Consider the following 22,636-nt stretch of genomic DNA (forward strand, 5'->3'; position numbering starts at 1 on the left):
CATGTTAGATTTTATAAAGACCTGATTGTTGGTGGTGCTGTTTTAGCCGACACAAGATTGAGCGGATGATACTTTTCAATTGGCCACCACATAGTGCAAGATACTTTAAAATATGACTTGTATGATCTCAAACAAACTACCTAATATTAAAGATTGCTTATACATTATTTCCACAATAATGGTGACAATTTTTGTTTCCAAATACATCAAACGTGTTCTACTTGCCAACAAAGCACCATGTAATTTAACGTAAAAATATGCAAGATGAGTGATTGTACAGCTTTTCTTTTCACATTCCTATAATCACAACATTATAATAGTGGAAGCAAAGCATCTGCAGCATCATTAAATATAAAATGATTTTATTTAAATGTTATATTTAAATGTTAAACTTCCACATTTGTATCCACTGTTGATATATTCAAACATCCGGGAAAAAGGGAATTTACCTACAGTATCAAAAATACAAAAGGCTCGATTCGAGTCTGCTACGAACACATGTAGTTTACAATGCACATGTCCTTGTCGAGGAATAATTCCTTGTATCAAATAAACAACTCTTATATCCCAATTAATGCTCATCACTGTCAAATGAGGGTTGTGCAGTCGTTAATAAGGCTTATAGCGGTGTTCACTTTTTATGTTCATGTTAGCAGGGAACTTATTTGATTGACCTTCCCCACTTGCATTGGAGGCGTGATCGCTTCCTGCCTGGCAGGGCTGAATCGTTGGGAGTGAAAGTGTGTCTACAAGGCCTGCTACAGGCAGCAACAGCGGGGAGCTGGGAGTAGCAGCAGCAGAGAGAGGGGTGGAGGGTGGGATGGAGGTGACAGCAAGGAGAGACTCCACTGGGCTGGGGGTAGGAAGGGCGCTGTTCAGTTGGCTGGACACAGGGGCGGTGGCAATGGGAGGAGGAGGAATAGCCAATTCCAGGCTGCAGGAAAAACAAGACATGATATCGAGTAAATAACACGGGACCACGTGTGTCACAGTACTCCATTATCACAAAGGTAGCAAACACGCAAGTACAGTTTGCCTTGCCAAAACGTATCAGCAGAAGCACAAAAGCACTTGCAAAATGCTCAAATCACAAGACTAATACTGCTGCACTTAGGTTTATATGTATTACAACATAAGACATATCCAGTATAAGCGGGCAAAATAAAAATAGAATGTCAAGTACATAATTTATTATCAATATAAAATAAACCCTAAATACCGCAAATAATAAGTACAAATTATTAAGTAGTCATATACATCTCAAATTGGAAATAGACGTATTACATTGTTTTTCTCTTGTTGGTAACTGAAAAGAATCCACATCCACTGAGAGATAAAAATAACACATCTAGATGGAGGATTTTTTATGTACATACTGCTTGCTTAAATGCCTCAGCAACACTCAACACGACCCTACACCACATCTCATCTTAACAATGTCAATGCCCTGCTGCAGTCGAGTCAAAAGACCCCCCCCTCCCACCAGGCAGCGGTTCCTGTGTGGCGCGAGGTCGACACAGCCCCAGCCTGAACATTGACATCTCAGTTTGCCAGTAGGGGGTGATGGCACGATGTGGTATTCACTTTCAAGTAATTTGCCAGTAATTTATCAGATTTGGCCGACTAAATATTAAGTTATACACATGAGGTAATATTGCCTAGTGTTCCTATTCATACATTTGGTATATAAGTATGAAGACAAGGTGTAATTATCCAACTCTTTGGGCATACAATTGACTGGTTCAGTAGCTATCTTTCTGAGAAAAAGCACGTTGTTTTAGTTGAAAACATGCTCTCTGAAAACAAATAAATCACGATGGGAGTTCCTCTGTTAATGTATTCACGCTTTGTATTTTTTACATTTTCGACCGGTTTCCGATATTCCTGTAACGTGTCAAACATATACCGACACTGGCTTGTTGTATCGTGACCTATGTAACTTTGATTGTAACTAAGATCTTGTACTGTACAATATCTGTACCGTTGCAGGATGGCCATAAATAAAATACAATATCAAATACAATCGAAAAATATAGATTAAACTCTTGCCGATACCTACAGTAGCGTGGCAAAGGCTTGAGAGGAAATGTTCAACAAGCATCCCACCATCAATGATGTAGAAGCTTCAACGAGTGGTCAGATGATTGTTATTAAATACGTGCATTTTACATCCATGTATCTAATTCAGCTCAAGCCTCCCATAAATCACGTGACTTAAGTGTGGCCACGCCCATTCTGAGCCCCTCCTCTCCCCACCCGCTGTGAGAACAGGGGCTGCTCCATCCAACTCACTTCCACTTGATCCTTCCCCCTCACCCTCCCATCCCTGGCATTGGCTTCGTCATTCCTCCTCCCCCTCTGCTCATCCTGAGCCGTGCACTCTTTGTCCGTCTTGGGGACTTCCATCCCAGCATTTCCTCCCTTTCCCATTACTTTCCCTTATTCCACGACATCCTTGACTCTACTCCCTCTGCCATGGTGTACCACGGGTAACAACAAGATGTATTCATCACCATCCTAACCTACCCTACTAAAATGGATGCGGTCTCATCAAAATTGGCAATTTCAAAACTGCATTATTTAAATTGACAACTTGCATTAAAATGAGTAAGAACTGGAAGGACTGTAAATATACAAGAGACTATGGAGGGACATGTACCATAGAGAGTTGTGCTAGTTAACAGGCAAATTATGAGGTGAGAATAAATGAAGCAGCAGCAGAAAGAATGGTACAAGTGCAGAGCAAATGGAGCATGATTACTACATAAAAAATGTTCAAGGTAGTAAGGGGCATGAAAACAACAATCTTGAACTGGAAGATAATCCTCAAATGTACTGCAGCTCGTCCATTGGGAGGTTTGAAAATTAGGGTAACAAAACACTCCGACGTTTCACTTGAGGAGCTTAACAGCAGCCTTCTGGATGATCTTAAAATCTTTAGCTAAGAATGAACAAGAGGGTGTGTGATGGAAGGGGGCAGCAACAGGCCTCCTAGCCACAGGCCTGCTCACCAAATCAAACTAACAGCTATTATTAAGAGGCTTGTGGGAAAATGCAGGAGGGGCCGTGGGTTAGGGTGATGTGAAAAAACAAGCAAGAGCATCAGTGGCACCAAGATGGTGCTCAACGTGCCAAATGGTTGCACTCTGGTCAGTGGTATGACACTCAGTGGTATGACGCATGGCAGTATGCCAACTGGTGGTATGACGTTAGGCGGTATGCCGCTCAGTGGTATGGCATTCTGTGCTGAAATCCAGCAGCATAAAGTGGGCGACTAAAAAAAAGAAAAATGTACATGGGAACAAGCAGAATTTAGGAAAGGTTTCTCTACCATCGACCACATAGGTACTATTAACAAGGTTTGGGAAAAGACTAAGTAGAAAAATATGCAGTTATCCAAGTTTTCAGAAACCAAGGCCTCAAACAATATTTAAAGTAACTACATTAAGGTCATTACAAAGACCCACGAAGACGACATCAAGTACCAACAAACACGTTAAAAGGGGATTCCGACAAGAGGACACGATCTCGCCAATCAGTTACAGCAACATCAGAAGATAGTTTGTGAAAACTGGATTGTGTAAGTGTGGTGCAAGTATTTAGCTTTAGAATTTCTCGAACACAAATGCTCATCAATTGCATTTCATGGTCAGGAATATCGTCTTGAACTTCATAATGCTTTTAAGTGCAAATAAAACTTAATACACAACGTTGGCACAGATTTTCAATATGTCCTACTGTACATAACTTAATTTGCGATTTTACCCATGGTTTGGTGAATGTTTTTATTTCGTCATTGAAATGTATATTGATTTCAGCAGCCTTTCTGTATTGGCCCAAAGTCTGGCTTACCCAAGTCTGGCTTCAGGTTGCACTGCACAATACAATGTACAGTACAATATGGATTTACATAACATAAAACTTGCAGGCTTATCTCAAGCTGCTGAATGAGAAGTGGGGCGTGCACATCACAGGGAACCATCAAACAACAGGGGACATCTCTACATGTGATACTAGGAAGATAACAGGACGATTGTGGATTAAATCAGGCAAGTTAAATTTTGCAATTATAGTGAAGAATTTCCATTCAATTACACTCCTTCATATTGGTTAAGAACACATACTTCAAAGGGATTATTAATCAACTACATTCAATGTTAATTTGTAAAACAATGATACAAACTTACCTTGCATTAATGAGGTACTGAGCCAGACTTATGTTGGCTGAGGATCCCGTAATGATGACCTGCCGATCAGTAGATCCCTCAATGGCATTGGCTATCTTAATCTGAGCACCAGACATTTGACGAATCTCATTGATCTTTGAGCCTTGTTTCCAATGATGCATCCAATTAACTGCAACAGAAGTAATTCATAATTAAGAACAAGCCATTGAGCCAGTTCATACAGGAAGTCTCCACTCCGAGCAGGAAATCTACTTGACTTACACATATTTAATGTAAATTACTGCACATACTCTTTGGTTCTTTCGGTAAAGTCACGTAGATAGAGAAATAAATAATAGATCTGCCTACGTGACTTTACCGAAAGAACCAAAGAGTAAAGCTTCAAATCAATATTTAATTACTGCACAATTTTACAAAACATGTAACTAAAAATATAACGGCATTTAAAATGATCGTCTTCCCACAGGATGAGGGATATAAATGCTATCTGCCCTGGTGTTAGTGGTCAATCTGGGCCAAAGCGTTGGTTGGTCAGGGGCATTGGCAGGGCCAAGGAGTCACAATACTGAGATGGAACAGGGGGAGACAAATATAATTAGTTAAAGTAGAATAGATAACATTTTACTTACATCATTTGGAATGCTGATTTCGTGTGTGCTGATTTGGCTATTCGAGTCAACACCTGCATGATAAAAACAGGTCAAATGTCAAAATGTTATTCAGCACACTTTATGCGAAACGCGAGAATGTAACGAGGAGCGTAGCAAAAGCGGGACGTCACGTACCCTCAGCAGTCGGGGAGAAGCCCGTTGGGGTTTGCTGAGTCATAGGAGTGTATGGAGTGTGCTGCATAGCCAACTGGTGCAGCTTTGTCAGCTGTAACAGACACATCCAGTATAATTACTTTACAGAGTAACAGCACATGTATGCATTCTCTAAAACTTACAAAGGTGCAATGGTGTCACTAGACCAGACATTTGCTTTTAAACTTGACTTACATCTGGATTGGGGATAGCATACTGTCCTTGAACTGTGTAGGCCTGTAAAGAAGATACCAAAAACATATGATGAATTCCAAGAAATACTATTTCAGAAACACTTGATTTGGCACAACTTGCTGGTTAAAATGTCGACATATTCCAAACATGACACCATGGGCCAAGTAAAAAGTCATTGTCTTCAAGCTCAACTAAACATTGGGAGTATAGTATTCTCTGTTGTTCACCCAAAGACAGTCGGACATGTACAGTTGTGGAAAGTCAAGGGGCCAGTATGACATATGGATGAATTAGTAGCAGTCATTAATTAAATAGATATAGAAAACCTGCAAAGTGTGCAAAAAAGCATAAAGAGTTGCATGATTGGAATTACATGCAGAAACAGAATGAAACACATGTGGATTAGAGAAGATAGCAGGTTAATAACATCATCCAAACTACAAAGCAGCTGGGCCAGACTCTGTCTCTCCAGCGACCCTCAAGCACTACGCTGACCAGCTGTCTCCGGTGTTCATCAACATCTTCAACACCTCACTGGAGACATGCCATGTACCAGCCTGTCTCAAGTCCTCCACCATCATCCCTGTGCCCAAAAAGCTAAGTCCAGGACTTAATGATTACAGACCCGTCGCCCTAACCTCTGTGGTAATGAAGTCTTTTGAGCGCCTGGTGCTGGCACATCTCAAAGCGATCACAGACCCTCTCCTGGACCCCCTGCAGTTTGCCTACAGAGCCAACAGGTCTGTGGACGACACAGTTAACATGGCCCTCCACTTCACCCTACAGCACCTGGACTCCCCAGCAACCTACGCCAGGATCCTGTTTGTGGACTTCAGCTCTGCTTTCAACACCATCATCCCTGCCCTACTTCAGGACAAGCTCTCCCAGCTGAACGTGCCCGACTCCACCTGACAGGAAGCAGTGCGTTAGGCTGGGAACACGAGTCTCTGACTCCCGGTCCATCAGCACCGGATCTCCTCAGGGCTGCATCCTTTCCCCTCTGCTCTTCTCCCTGTACACCAACAGCTGCACCTCCAGTCACCCGTCCGTCAAACTCTTGAAGTTTGCGGACGACACCACCATCATTGGGCTCATCTCTGGTGGGCATGAGTCTGACTATAGGTGGGAAACTGACAAACTGGTGACCTGGTGTAGCCAGAACAACTTAGAGCTTAATGCTTTTAAGACAGTAGAGATGGTTGTGAACTTCAGGAAGAATACAGCCCCACTCACCCCCATCACCCTGTACGACTCCCCAGTCAACACTGTGGAGTCCTTCCGCTTCCTGGGCACTATCCCCTCCCAGGACCTCAAGTGGGAACTGAACATCAGCTCCCTCATAAAGAGAAAAACAACAGAGGATGTACTTCCTACGGCAGCTGAAGAAATTCGACCTGCCAAAGACAATGATGGTGGACTTCTACACAACCATCATTGAGTCCATCCTCACCTCCTCCATCACCATCTGGTACGCTGCTACCACTGCAAAGGACAAGAGCAAACTGCAGCGTATCATTCGCACTGCTGAGAAGGTGATTGGCTGCAATCTGCCTACCCTCGAGGACCTGTACACCTCGAGGACCCTGAGGCGAGCGAGGAAGATTGTGGCCGACTCCTCCCACCCTGGTCACTCTGTTCCAGCTACTCCCCTCCGGCAGAAGGTTGTGGTCCATCAGGACCAAAACCTCACGCCACAAACACAGTTTCTTCCCATCCGCTGCTGTCCTCTTCAACAAGGCCAGGGGCTCAAACTGACTTTAACGCTCAAACTGAGTTTAACACAATATCTGCACAATGACACCCTGCCATATTTGCACTATGTTACCTTATTTGCATTTTTGTGATTTTATATTGTATACTATAGCTATTGTATATTTTAGATTATATTTTATTCAATTTTTACATACTTTAGCTCCTTAGTATTAGTTAGACTTGTACCTTTAGTATAGTTAGACTTGTAAACCACTTATTTAAGATTTAAGATTCCTATACGTAGAATGTATGCACCTTCCGGCCAAAGTAAAATCCTTGTCTGTGCGAACTTTCATGGCGAATAAAACCCTTTCTGATTCTGATTAAGTGAAAGTAATTTGGCAGAGAGATGTCGCCAGAAATGATGATTGGCAATAGACACCAATAACAGTAGCAGCCAAGGAATCAGTATCTTTATTTACACTGGAGGAATCCGATGAGCTATGAAGGATAAAATGGATCCAAGAGGACATGCTTGAGGAGAAGATAGAGCGATGAAGTTAGTTCATGTGTAGAGGTGTTACGGGAGGGCGAACAAACACACCAGGGGTGGTTATGCCCGCACGCGGAAGGGTGCTTACATCCACGTCCGCACCGTTTAACCTGGGGGGCTAAAACGGCGCTGTGATCCCCCACGGCCCCACCCCTCGGTGGGGGAGTTGCTATATAAGGCAGGTGAGCCGGTGGGCTGGGGGTTCAGTGTTTAGCTTAAACCAGCAAAGAAGGAAGACCGGCTAGATAGCCCCTGGGACTCCCCTGGATCGCCGTCCTTCTAAGGACCGACCAGGGCAAGCCAGTGGCGTGGCCCCGAGAGCCCAGAGCCGATGTTCTTGTAAGAGCCGGTCTGGGGACTCAGGGTGCCGTAATCCCAGCTTGGCCAGAGCTGGGTCCGCTAGCCTCCCCTAGCTCTGTAGTGGAGGACCTGGGAATAGGCTAGCCGGGATAGAGATTGTGGGGTCTCCCTGTTAGACGGGTGAAGGGGCCGTACCCCTTCGAGTGTTGTATACCTTGGCCTGTATATAGTGGAACGTTTAATAAATAAGTGTGCCTCCGACTACTACACATGTACAGGTCAGACATTTATGATTGCACTGCAGGATCGTGAGAGGTGGCGAAAGCTTGGGGAGAGGCCTTCATTCAGCCGTGAATTGACTATGGCTTGTGATGTTGATGACAGGGGCCACTGTCCTAACGCACAACTACTGCCAACTTCCCACAAAATGACGCTCATTTACAATGGGAATTGAACATGGCTTCCTCAAACTGTGATTCGACTGACAAATCACAATCCGAACTGGCTGGATAACACAGGTATTACAAAAGCAATGAAAAATATATGCCTAAGGAGGAAAGTTTTCAATCAATTAATATTACCTGCTTTGACAGACTAATATGACGCATGCATGGAGAGAGACATGTCAATTGTAAAAAAAATTAAGTGAGCTTTGGTCGGACACATTGCCAGAAGGTGTGATGGCCGACGGATGAGACTGGTGACAAGTGACAACCAGGGGAGCAATGGGATTAGCTCATGTGCAGAATCGAGATGGATTGTGGGATCACAGGAGCATAGGGAGTGCTGATGATGTGCAGAGGCCTTCATCCAGCAGTGGGTAGAGCAGGTCGAAAATATGCACTTATGCGAGCATTATAAGATTAAGCTATTAAAAATATGAAGCTTACAAAACTTGAATAGTAACAATTATTAAAGTAAAGAATGTATTGATTGCATACATACATTTCCACATTGCAATGGTCATCTTAAGAATACCTGATGCAACTCAAGGTCTGTGAAGATGGGGGACGCAAATGCTGAACGCATTCATGCATCACGGAAAAAAATGGCTGAGAGCCACGTCATATTTATGAGAGTTTTTTTAAGTCAAACCTACAATTGCTATCCACCATGATAACGGATTTAAAATGAGCATCTCACAGTTGTGTGGTAAACAAAAAAAGCCAGCATGTGGGAATGCGTGTACGCAGAGTGTGCCAACACTGCATAATTCCAGGATTTAATCAGAGCAATCAACTGCAATTAAATTAGCTTCTCAAATTCTAGTGTCTACACATGCACATGTACTGGTGTTGTCTTGCACTTAAATGAATGTGCATCACTTACCTGGCCTCCAGCAAAAATAACCGGATTGTTGGTGGTGGATGTTTTGGGGCGGTAAGGGATCGTGGCACCCTTCGGAGGAGACTGAAAGATGAGCACAGCAAAGTGCATCATCAGTAGCTGACCATGACATGAACTTGCATGTGAAAAGAGCATCACAAACGAATATGAATACAATACCAAACAAGCAAAACATAATGCAATACAATCAAAAAAGGAAATGATGCGTCCTTAGAAATACTTTCCAAACTACCTTTGGTTCAACAACATAACAGACTAATATGGAAACACAGACAGCATATTATAATTATTTTACTGCCCTTATTTACCATTGAAAAATATATAATTTAAACAAACCTTCAGCATTTGCCAAATTACGCAAATAATCATATCAAGCACACACTGTAGTAGCGATGTAAAAACTGACCTCCAGCATAACAAGGCAGATCTGCCTCATGCACTGCACGATGGCATCTGGTGTGCCAGAGATGGTCACGGCCCGCTCGGTAGAATTTGGCAGCAAATCTCCAGCCACCTGCACTTGGGCACCTGTTGACTGTAGAGAAATTCCAGACGACCACCATTTAATAAGGGGCACAAAACAACATTTACGATCGAATCATCGGGAATACTAAGCAGGGTTGAGAATATACAGTGCTCGGCCCAGCATGCACGCCAGGCTGCCATAGGCGGTAGCAGGACACCACGGTGGTCAGTAGAGGGCAGTGCAGCAAAATCCGCTTTTGTTCTGTGCGTCTACACTGTGGTAAAGTATGGTCAAATAATCCCCACAACCCACACAGTGCGATGAGGCCTAATCAGCAGTGGCTTCAACAGAGGGCGATACAAGAAACACACTTGGATATTGTAAAGGCCATTCATATTGTTATTATCTGACCAATTACTAATCATAGAATATATAATGGCATTCTAGACTGATTTTTTTTACATTTGCAAATAAACTGTTTTCATTCATGCTCTAGAAATGTGACAGGAGCAGCACTGGCATAAAGAGGTGTATGGAGTGACATTGGAGTGAAATTACTCGCGCATCAAAGACGCAGTACAAGACTTGTTTTACGTACATTTTGAAAATGGTTTTAGCCCAATTACTACTATAATAGGCCAAAAATGTGTGTAACGAGCGTGACGTTACTCCACATACCCCCCCCCCCCCCGTCATTAATAATAAAATAATCATGAACGGGTGGATTTTTACACTGACGCAAAGTCGCTTCAAATATGAGGTTTCTTTACAGAAAGTCAAAAATAAATCTACGCAGCAGTGCTATATCTGTACGTGACGTCACTGCAAAACTGCAAAAGAGACCCCCCCCCCATTAATAATCATGAGCGAGTGGATTTTTACTCCCGCAGGTCGATTAGAAAGACATTTTTTTACGCAAATTCGCTTTAAATTTGACGTTTCTTTATTGAAATGTAATCAAATCAATATTTCTACGTGGCAACAAAGTGTATTTGGTGTCTTTATTTATTTCTTCAGCACCTGAAACAAAAGGCAAGTCTAATTTTTGCTTCTAAATTATGATAAAAGTAGCCTATAGCCCATTCAAGGACGGGTGTATGGCAGTTAATCTGAAATATTTAATCGAAAATAATGACCCGCTCATGATTATTAATGAAGGGGTGAGGCCGGGGATCCACACGCGTGACATCATCATACCATGATTATTCATGAGGGGGGGAGCTCCACGTCGAGTGACATCATCCGCTCATGATTATTAACGAGGGAGTTTGTCCCGCGCGTGACGTCACTCCACATGCCGCACCCCCGTCATTAAGGTCGAGCGGAAATAAATTTTTTATTCGCAAATTCGCTTTAAGTTTCACGTTTCTTTATTGAAAGTGAATCTAATAAATAATTCTACGCAGCAACAAAGTGGATTTGGGGTTTTTATTTTTTTCTTCATTACTTGAGACAAAAGGCAAGTCTAATTTAGACTTCTACATTTTGGTTAAAAAGACATTTCTCGGTGATTTTCCAGATATTGTATTGCCATCCAATTTATTTGAACCCCAGCGACCGAAAGCAGAAGAGAATAAAGTATCAGAGCAGTGAATTTGAACAAATTGAAGGTCGGTTATATACAGTGCTACAGTGAAATGCCGTGAAGTGTTTTATGACATACTTTCATGCAAGATTCACTGCCATTCAATTTACACAAGATACAATTATACTCTGCTCATTTTTTTCGTAAATATTACAGATCCGTCCTAGGACGGGCAAAGAAGCTAGTAAATAACATAATAACAAACCCATATCTACACGATAAATGCTTAGCCTACTTGGTGGCATCTAGGTAGAGATTTCCATTTCAGATTAGTCAGCATTGTGATTGTAAATAATCATCAATACAAGTGAAAATACAATGGAAGACATACGTCCCTTGATATTAGGAATGGATGCATTCCTGTAAAGTTGTCCGTAATGCAGAATGCTGTATATCGAACAGTATTTTACCAATCACTTCCATTATATTTCGATTTAAAGCTTTCGTGACTGCAGGGATTCATCTTCTTGGTTCTTTCGGTAAAGTCACGTAGAAGGGAAGTAATAAAATAATAAAAATAAAACATAATAAAATAAAATAATTCTCATAATTCTCACGACGTTTCGGCTACAACGCAAGCAGCCGTCTTCACCTGAAGACGGCTGCTTGCGTTGTAGCCGAAACGTCGTGAGAATTATTTTATTTTATTATGTTTTATTTTTATTATTTTATTACTTCCCTTCTACGTGACTTTACCGAAAGAACCAAGAAGACACTTCCATTATGTAGAGTATTGTGAGTAACCAATGAGAAGGGGAACAGAAGGAGGTGCGAGTGGGTTGACAGTCAAGCCACTCGCAACGTCACGGGTTGTGTAAGGGGCTTCGGAGAGCACCCTTCGGGAACAAAGGCGGGGCCGAGCTGGGGGCAGGAGCCGCCCAAGGAGTTCTTAAGGGGTACCCCGTGACGAAGGTGGGGTTGTCATGGGGAGCCAGGGTAAGGATCGGATGAAGAGGGTCTCTCTCTCCTTGTCGCGGAGCGGTGTTGGCTGATCCCCCGCTCCGGGCAGACCAGTGGGAGAGCCCAAAGGGTAGCCGAGGGTAGGACCCAAATACTATTCAGTGTCCGGGGTAAAGGACCGAGACAGAGTGCACCTACACTGGTGTGAGCGTAGGATGTCGAGTGTGAGAGTGTTTTAATAAACGGCAAAGCCCTTATAGTATTCCTCGTCTCCGCGTGAGTCTACTGCACAGCAATTATATCAGTGGAGATGCATTCATAAGGAATAAATTTCGGCTCCAAGACGTAATAAAATCATTCATAATAATGCAGAAGACCTTTTTAAAGCATATTTAATGGTAAATGTTGGAACAAAAATCTATTCTCAAAATAAGTCGAAAAATTAAACCTGTACATTACTTACCAGAAACTATGGTGAAATGTGCTCTAAGACAAATGACAGACGATGCATTGTTAGATTCCCCCCCCCCAAAAATGCAGCAAACACAATGATGTTTGTATTTCCACATTGCATACACGAGGGAACCCTCCTCACCTCTCGCAGCTCCTTGATCTTGTTCCCGCTCTTGCCAATGAGAGAGCCGCACTGGCTGGCCGGCACCACGAGGCGCAAGGTGACCGGTGGGCGGTTCATCACCACGCTGTTTGCCATCGTGCTGATCATGTCCTGCTCCATGTACACATACGCACCAAGCGCACGTTGTTATTATTGTCGTAATTATTGCGAGTGTTTACCCAGAAAAGCCTCACCAAGTCTCAACTATTTTCAGGAGGGTCCTGCAAAATTTTTCGCAGTCGGAGGCAACAATTGCTATTTCCCAATAAAGTAATTATCTGGAAAGATATAAAACGTGGCATATTTTACAAATATTTCATGTAAATAACATTTTCATGCTAATAAAGCAACTTATTGAAGGCCCTAAGAGTCGTGGGAGAGGTTTCAAGCTGCCCTACCCAGGTTCCTCATTACCATGTCATGGCTGACTGTAGCCACTCTGTTTCAGGAATTAGGCCCACATAAAACATCTATTTTGATCAACAATTTAACGTTAAAACTTTGGTCATTTTAAGGGTTTGTAAAAATACATTCTTGATTATATGTCAAACCCACAAAGGGAATTAATGCTCTTTAATACAAATATTTACGCTTAAGCTGCAACTTTCCTAAATGTGTGAATTCAGAAGCTTACTTTCATGTGTTAAACATTGTCATATCACGGCCTTAAAACAGATCAACAGAAAGTATTTCTGTAGCGGTCATACCTCCTCCAGCTTGTGGGTCATCATTGTGAAAGCACGGAAAATAGCCTCGGTGGGACCAGTGACCGTGACAATGCGCTCAGGACAGTTCCCATCCGAGATGTTAATACGAGACCCGCTCTGCAAGTAGAAACACACTGCAAATCAGCCCCCACCCTACAGGATCGCACACTTCTGCTGCATCGATACACACTTTGTGTTGGTATGAACAGAGAAACATTACCTCATCACGGATTCTCTTCACAAAATCCCCTTTCTGTGAAGTGAATGAACAAGAGTTCACATAATCAGGTACATGTGCAGGTTATAGTGAATAACTAATTTAATCTGTAACCATATTAAACATTAATTATATTGGTGAGGACCAGAAACACAATAATTGCTGTTATCCATGAATGTACAAAGAGATGTAAATATGACCGCCACACAACAAGACAGCTGCTCAAGGCAACTTGGGAGGATACCCTTGGGATACCAAATTAATCCTAATCCTTGGTGCTTCTTTGACTTGGTACATGCTTTGTACTCACATCACCTGCTATATGCAACATATCTAAACCTTGTAATTGTAACTGTATGCAGTGCAATTAAGAGAGCTGTACATGTTATGTTCTAAGATATATCCAAGCTAGATAATGATGAACTGAAGGTATGTGAAAACATCTTAAAAGCAATGTGAAACCCACCTTGCCTATGATGCTTCCCACTTCCTGTAAATAAAAGAAAAATATATAAATCAGTTCAGAGGCATATAAAAGTAGTGCTGTTACTGTAGACAACACTGATACAAATTACAACTAAGAATCTCGTGAGTGGGCATGTATGCTGAACTTCTTTCACACTGTATGCAGCCAACCGTGCTAATCGTAGGTTCAGGACAAATGCACAACTGTATGTATTCATGAAATAAAGACTGTATTTTACACAATAAATGAGCAGAGAATATATCTCCTTAAAATATGTTCCTCCACATGAAAAAGATTACACTTCCATTCAACTACAAAGCCTTATTCGAGTGCATAATTTCAGAAGCCTCTAACATCGGGAAGTTAATCAGCACTGGTGCAAGCAAGCCGGAATGCTGATGAGGCAATGTGTGACAAAACCAGTCCAGAGTTTCTTGCATTGACCCAATGCTGCTGAAATGATGCACTCCCAGAAAGCCTTGTGGTTGACAGGAAATGTAAACATTTATTTTATTCCTTTATATGGATGGACAGGTGTGTGGAGGGAGAGTCCTGTGAACAACGTCCCACGGCCTTGCGGGCCGCCTGCTAGAAACAATTTAAATTGGATGCCAAGTCAATTTGTGAGGTGATGCCTGATGCTTTCTTTACCTTGCTGTGCATGAGAAGACGAATTGTAAGCGTCACATTAAGTCCACCCTCGGCTTGGCCACCGAGATGACTCATCTTGTTTCACCACACTCTGCAGGGTTACACCTGGTGGAACAAGCACAGTAAATATTATTTGGGTCTTTCGGTAAAGTCACGTCGATAGGTTCAAAGAAAATAACAAAAAACTATGACGTTTCGATCGCAACACACAAGCGGTCGTCATCAGTCAAGATTTAAACAGTAAATTTCAGCTTGGAATTCACTGTTACCAGAAGGTTAAAGATTTCAACTTGTTTTTGTGCCTGGAATTATTATAATGCATCATTCACTAACTGCTATGTCATATGAATCGGAAACATGAACATTAACGAAGACAATAGAAGGCGTACAAAGTGGATAAGTGTTCAAAGACGCACAGAGGTGTACACTTGGAATTTGAGAGATATAAAGAGGAACAAATGGATCAGTCGACAAACACAAAGAGATCGTGTTCATCTTTATCCAGCACTGGATAGACCATAGCTGATAATAATGATTAATGACTTGGGCATATCCCAGTCTCACCCAGATTCCATTACCAAGAAAGGTGCGGACAACTAAACAGCGAAGGGGAGGCAAGCATGGGCTTGGGGGATCAGTGGGGCTCAAATGCCCTTTGTTAACCTTGTGTAGGAAATTATAGATGTGCTTATATCAGAATTGAATATCAGAATTGGAGTGATGTAGGGCGGCAGAGTGGGTCAGTGGTACACTTATGCCGCACAATATTGTGCTGGGTTCGATTCCACTCAGATGCATATCTGTGTGGAGTTGGTATGTTCTCCCCCTGTTCTGCATGGGTTTCCTCTGGTTTCCTCTAGCTAAAAAAGTACAATGCAACTGGTACTGCCCAAACATCCCAAATCTTAAACATGATCTGCAAGTTACTGAATTGGGATCAGACCCAGCAGTATCGCCCCGCCACTGTGAGAACTTGACAGCAGGACCCTCCGAAAGAAAGTATCTAAGTGGTCTAATTTACAAGTCGAGTTTTGGGTGCGGAATTTCAGGAGGCAGTAAAGAGTTGCACGAAGCAAGATGAAACGTAACAAAGGCATAGATTTGCAGCATACTCATCGCAGAAGGGTTGAGCCTTATCAGAGGTACAGTAATACAAATTTGGAAATGTGATGTTGAAGTCTTAAAAATCAATCTACATTGTTTGGTCTTCTTCTCTGAATTTTTCACAGCACTGTAGTTATACAGCACTGTACACGGTACTTTCTAACAAAGCAGTCTTCATTGTTCGTGCTGCACTTACAGCACCGCTGCGACAAAGCACTTTGTAGTCACACAGCACTGTATGTCTATATCACTGTAGTTACAGTACTGTGGCTACACAGCACTGTAGTCACACAGCACTGTATGTCTATATCACTGTAGTTACAGTACTGTGGCTACACAGCACTGTAGTCACACAGCACTGTATGTATATATCACTGTAGCTACACAGCACAGGACTCACACTGTGCTTACGAAAAACGCCGCAGCACCGCACAGTAGACTGTAGTGAAACGGCACTGTCCGGTTCACACAGATGAACGCAATAGGCAACGTGTGTGACAATGGCCATTCTCCGTCGCCCCCGTAGAGGAGCTGTTGCAGTGCTGTGCAGCAGGAGTCACACGAAACCGGCCCCCAGCGCCGCGCCTGTCGACCCCCCGCGTCGGCCACGTCTCTCCGGCCGCGCCGCGCGCACTCGCGAGCCCCCCACCCCATCTACTCGCGTGCCCCCCACCCCATCTACTCGCGAGCCCCCCACCCCATCTACTCGCGAGCCCCCCACCCCATCCGAGCCCCCCACCCCATCTACTCGCGTGCCCCCCCATCTACTCGCGTGCCCCCCACCCCATCTACTCGCGAGCCCCCACCCCATCTACTCGCGTGCCCCCCACCCCATCTACTCGCGTGCCCCCCATCTACTCGCGAGCCCCCCACCCCATCTACTCGCGTGCCCCCCACCCCATCTACTCGCGAGCCCCCCACCCCATCTACTCGCGTGCCCCCCATCTACTCGCGTGCCCCCCACCCCATCTACTCGCGAGCCCCCACCCCATCTACTCGCGTGCCCCCCACCCCATCTACTCGCGAGCCCCCCACCCCATCTACTCGCGTGCCCCCATCTACTCGCGTGCCCCCCACCCCATCTACTCGCGAGCCCCCCACCCCATCTACTCGCGTGCCCCCCACCCCATCTACTCGCGAGCCCCCCACCCCATCTACTCGCGTGCCCCCCACCCCATCTACTCGCGAGCCCCCCACCCCATCTACTCGCGAGCCCCCCACCCCATCTACTCGCGAGCCCCCCACCCCATCTACTCGCGAGCCCCCCACCCCATCTACTCGCGAGCAGCAGCAGCAGCGGCGGCGGCAGCAGCCGCAGGATGCGGAGCGGGAGGAGGAGGGGGAGGCCCGGGCCCTGAGGGTCCGCCGCGCAGGCCGCGATCGCCGCCGCCCCGCGAGTAGATGGGGTGGGGGGCCCGCGAGCCGGGTACCGGGTGGGGGGCCAGAGCGGGGTCTGCCGGGGGGGGGGGCTCACCTGGCGGGCGGGGGCCGCGGGGGGTTGAGGGAAAGGGGGGGGCCCACGAACCTCGCGCCGCGCTCCGCACGTTCGTAACGCACGGTCGTGACGTCACGACAAGGCTCCTCTTCATTGGCTCGTGGTTATCACGTGACACCGGCATTCGCCCACGATTGGACAGCGACCAGTGGCCGTGTTTCGACGGCGGCACGAGCGGACCACGTGACGGCGGCGCGCGAGGGCGGGGGTCACGTGGGCCTTCTCCCCGCAGCGCGCGCGTTCAGCGCCTCGGCCACGCCTCTCGGCACACCACGTGACCGACGAAGGGCTCCCCTAGTGTGACGTAATCGCCACGTGATGTGTAAATGTTTCGGAATGACCTCTCCACTTGTCCGGCATAATGCAAATCTTACCTATGAACGTCATTCTTTGTCTGTCTCTCTGTCTGTTTGTGGACGAAACTTGCGAAGGATTTGGCTCGCGAACCGTGGGGTTTAAAAAAAGTACCCGGGTACCACGCGATAAGCCCCGTGGTGAGCCAACGCTATTCCATTTTCGCATCCGTCAACTAGTAGTTAAATGAACAATTTTGTGCTACTATTTGTTATATTACGCCGCTCAGCGCGCGCCAAAGCACGCATCTGCGCATGCACGACAAAGTCGTGCTTGCACATCGCAACGCGCACGTGCGTTCGGTGGAGGGGGTTCTCATTCGTGTTAGAAATGCAAAAAATACACAAAACGCTGAGGTAGATTCTTCAGTGTGATGTCCCCCCCCCCACCCCAATGTGTGCACTTACTCCTATCGAGTCGCTACTATAGGCCGTAGATACTACTGTAGAGCGGGCGGGGGATCGTGGGTGGAGGGGCGGTGCGGGGTAGCAGCCCAGCCTGCCAAGGTGCCACCTCGGCCGTCTGGGCAATCTAGGCGAGGCTGGGGGCTCTGCACGGGACTAGGCCTCACCACTACACTCTGTGAATTTAGTTCTATATTCTTTGGTTCTTTGGGTTAAAGCCACGTAGAAAAAAAAAGTTATTAAAAATAAATATAATAAAAAACACTAATGTTGACTCTAGACTGGTTCTTAATTGGAGTTAGTGTACTGGCAAGCTATAATCTAGACTATAGCTTGGTTATTAAGTTTGATGAGTGTACTGACAGTCTATAATGTAGACTGTAGCCTGGTTATTTAGCTGGGTGAGTGTACTGGCAGTCTATAATGCAGACTTATTCTTGGTGCTTAATAACTATTGCTACAGTCTACATTATAGACTGCCAGTACACTCATTCCGATTAAGAACCAGGCTGCAGCTACATGAGTGTTTTTTGTTTATTATTAATTTTATTTTTAGTCACTTTATTTTTATTCGTTATTTGCTAAGTTACTTCAGACAGTATCAGCACTCTACTTTCTTCACCCTTCGCTATCAAGCGTCCATCGGTGAAGATACATTTGTCAGTTTACAGCTTCAGGTGATTTGAAAACAGTGCTAAAGTGAAGTTACGGGGTTTTTTTAATTAGACACCCACAGAGATTGTTCTCCTTTACTAATTGTGTAAGATTCCGAAGAGTCCCTGGTCAGTGTGCCTCTATGCTAGATAGAGTTGGCCCCTCTGCAGATCACACTTCCCCTACACAGTGTCGAAAAAGCGTGAGGCAACCTATTTCGCAGTGTTACAGCTGCTGGAGCACGTTAAGTGTTGTAAGATCTAAATACGTCAGCACAGGATTGCCAAACATCATGGAGGACGAAGATACTGCAGCTAAGAAACGCCGTTTGCAAAGAGAAAGACCGCAGAGATGGAGAGCTCGCCAGAGCCAAGACGCTTTTGACAGAATTCTTACAGAGAATGCTGAAAGGCAAGCACATCGCCGCAAGCGAGAAACGCCACATCAGACACGAGCTCGCCTCGTCTCGCAGCACAAGAACGTCGTAGTCGAGCTATTCGTGCTGCGGCAAATGACTTTGTGGAAGAGGAAGTGATTGAACACAACTGGCAGTGCATTGAATGTAGTTTTCTGAGGAGCGGCTATCAGATAAACAGTTCACAAGTTGCTGTCGGAAAGGCAAAGTGAACCTGGAAAAGCCTATCGACTCCAATATCTTCATTTTCTGCGTGAGCTTCTATAAAATCCTGAGCATCCCGACTACAGACATTTCCGTGCTAATGTTCGTTCATACAACAGCACATTGTCGTTTGCTTCGATGGGAGGTAAGACTTTCATGGAGGCAGTCCTTACGTCCTCAAGGTGCATGGGAACATTTACCACAAGACAAGCCATCTTGAACCCACTAACAGTCAAGCAAGACAATACGCTCAACTTTACGCTGTCGACAGCACACACGCAACATAAATTCAAACAAATCATCCTGCCAAACTTCAGTGCTATCCACGGCTTCTCGATCTAATCGACCGCTGCTATCCAATCCACAACCGACTTGCCAACACATACGCCATGCTTTGCGAAGTACAACATCGAGCTGAACAGGAAGCTTCTGTTGCCAGCGAGGCGACGCCGGTTGTGTATTTGGTGTTTGGGCGAGATCGTCATTCGGATCGGCGTAGCTACATTGCACCAACTGCCGACGAGATCGCTTTGGTGTTTGTGAACAATGATGATGATCGACCTTTAGAACATGTTCGTGTGTATCCAAAGAATCCGGACAACTCCCAACAGCCTTTCATTGATCTCAACATTCTGAGCCCAAATTTGGAGGCAATGTCCTCTCCGCTGTTGTATCCGTTTGGTGAAGCTGGATGGCAACCAAATTGGCAATGTGAGGCTTATGCTGGAGCTCAAGTCAACGCAACGAGAGTGAATGTCACCACATTACAGTATGTTGCAGCGCAAACGGCGTTCAGAGGCACATTCAACCCACGAATCAGTGCTGGAAACCTCACGCAACAGTGGATTGTCGATTCGTACCTGCAGGTTGAAGCTAATAATTGAATTACATTCGCCAACATCAGCAGAAATTACGAGTTGAGCTTTATCAAGGACTTGCCAATCACATGGAGAATGCCTCTCAAACGGCTGCAGGACGAGCCGGAGTTCCCGTCATTCTGCCTTCATCTTTCGAAGGTTCACCGCGGAACATGAAAGAGTGAAGCGCGGACACCACGTCAATTTTCGCAAAGCAAGGTGCTCCTGATCTCTTTATCACCTTCACTGCAAATCCAAGGTGGCAAGAAATCAACAATTTGGAACAAGGTGAACAAGCATCTGATCGACCTGACTTAGTGGCACGTGTTTTCAAGTTGAAACTTAAATCGTTGATGCAGGATCTCACTGTCCACGGCGTTCTGGGAATCTCAACGACTTTCGTCGACACCATCGAGTTCCAGAAACGTGGGCTGCCTCACGCACACATCCTGATGGTAAATTCCGAAGCTCTGAGCGCATCGATCAGGTTGTGTCTGCTGAAATTCCCGTTGCGGCTGAAAATCCGCGGTTGCACGAAATTGTCCCGCAGCCTGCATGCAAGATGGAAAGTGCTCAAAGGCGTTCCCGAAGGAATTTGCTACCATGACAGCGCACAATGTTAACGGATATCCTCTGTATCGTCGGCGACAAGGAATTTCAGTCTAGATTTGAAGTTTTTTATTTAATTTATTTTGTTTTATATCTACGTGACTTTACCGAAAGAACCAAAGAATACGGAATTTCAGCTGAAGTTTGTGGATCGTCAATAGATAACAGATATGTGGTGCTGTACAATCCATATCTGCTGCTGAGGTACAATGCCGGCTGCCATCTCCCCACACTGGAAGAACTACACAGTTCACGTTGCATCAAAAAAGCACAGAACATTATAAAGGACTCTTCTCACCCTGGACACTCACTGTTTGAGCTGTTGCCATCAGGCAGACGATTCAGATCAGTCAAAACAAGGACAAACAGATTCAAACAGAGCTTTTATCCTACAGCGATCACCACACTCAATAATGCTAATTAATTATTAAGTAATAGTGTTTACAATTGATTGTGAAATAGAGATGTGCAATGACAAAATGTAACCTTATGTGGGTATGTGGGTATACTTGGGCTGTTTTTATATATAGTATAAATTGATTATCTTTCATTTAATTTAATTTTTATTTTCTTGTTTTATTTAATTTAAATTTATGAATGATGCCCTGACTGGTGAGCATTTTAAATTTCGTTGTACTGGTGACAATGACAATAAACGATCTATCTATCTATCTATGCTCACATTAACGTCGAGGTCTGCATGCCACTTAGCAGTGTGAAACATATTTATAAATATATTTACAAAGGATTCGACTGCGCCAATATGACGACCACTGCCGGCGAGATTCCTCTACTTGCACACGACGAGCTGTCAAATTTCATAAACGCAAGATTCGTCAGTGCGCCAGAAGCTATGTGGCGTTTGCTCGAGTCGCCAATGCACGATCGCTCGCATGCCGTGATCAGACTGCCCGTGCGTTTGCCACATCAGCAGTGCGTTGTGTTCCAAGAGGATCGAGAAGAAGAGGCGTTGGAAGCCGCACGAACAGGTCGCACGAAGCTCGAAGCTTGGCTTCAGCTAAACGTCAGAGATCCACACACCCAAGAATTTCTCTACAGTGACATTCCCTACAAGTATGTGTATGTCAACAACTGGAAGCAGCGACAAAGATGAGGCACTAAGATCGTTGCGAGGTTGTACACTGTTGGGATCAAAGATGAGGAGCGCTTCTATCTGAGGATGCTCTTGCTGCACGTCAAAGGCGCTACCAGTTTTGAATTCCTCAGAACCGTCGATGGCGTCGTTTACAACACATTCATCGTCATTTGCTGGATTCAGACAAAGAATGGACTCGATGCATGCAGGAGTCCGCGACATAGCAAATGCCGAATCAAATGCGACAGACGTGTTCTTACATTTGCTGCTTCTGTATGCCAACAAACACTCGCGAGTTGTGGAACAACCATTCACTTGACATGTCGCTGGATTATCTACGGCGTCATGACGAAATGTTGCATTGAACATGGCTCTGCACGACATCAACGCTATTCTTAAACAACATGGATTGTATTGCGCATCAATTGGTATTCCGCAACCGATAGGCCATCCAATCGAAGCTCAGCTATACGACGCAGTGCATGAAGAACGAGAAGCGGAAACGAGAATTTGCTCCCTGAATGGGCAACAGTTTGAAGCTTTCACAGCAATAACGAGAGCTGCCGACGATGAGCATGCCCAGAACAGACTTTTTTTACTGAGATGGTCCTGCCGGCCCTGGAAAGACTTTCCTGTACCCCACGCTGCTCTCATTTGTTCATGGTAAAGGTCACATCGCTCTTCCGTTTGCCACCACTGGAATCGCAGCTACTTTACTGAAAGGCGGACAAACTGTGCCAAGCGGATTCAAGCTTCCAG

At 44.9% G+C, this 22,636-nt stretch overlaps 1 protein-coding gene across 1 annotated transcript in view; it reads right to left on the reverse strand.

Annotated features, from left to right (window-relative positions):
- LOC133344541 (poly(rC)-binding protein 3-like) overlaps positions 1-17,398 on the reverse strand; it is a 24,103-nt gene extending 6,705 nt beyond the window's left edge. The window contains 13 exon segments of the mRNA XM_061554523.1: positions 4,188-4,335; positions 4,338-4,356; positions 4,817-4,869; positions 4,973-5,063; positions 5,186-5,227; positions 9,060-9,140; positions 9,484-9,612; positions 12,624-12,755; positions 13,352-13,468; positions 13,572-13,604; positions 14,035-14,058; positions 14,686-14,790; positions 17,264-17,398. Coding sequence (XP_061410507.1) covers positions 4,188-4,335; positions 4,338-4,356; positions 4,817-4,869; positions 4,973-5,063; positions 5,186-5,227; positions 9,060-9,140; positions 9,484-9,612; positions 12,624-12,755; positions 13,352-13,468; positions 13,572-13,604; positions 14,035-14,058; positions 14,686-14,760 — 944 coding nt within the window. The 5' untranslated portion in view covers positions 14,761-14,790; positions 17,264-17,398.
- Between the last annotated feature and the right edge of the window lie 5,238 nt (positions 17,399-22,636).

Source organism: Lethenteron reissneri, chromosome 20 (assembly GCF_015708825.2).
Source record: "Lethenteron reissneri isolate LAM-NWPU_2019-01 chromosome 20, ASM1570882v1, whole genome shotgun sequence".
In the NCBI taxonomy this organism is placed as follows: domain Eukaryota; kingdom Metazoa; phylum Chordata; class Hyperoartia; order Petromyzontiformes; family Petromyzontidae; genus Lethenteron; species Lethenteron reissneri.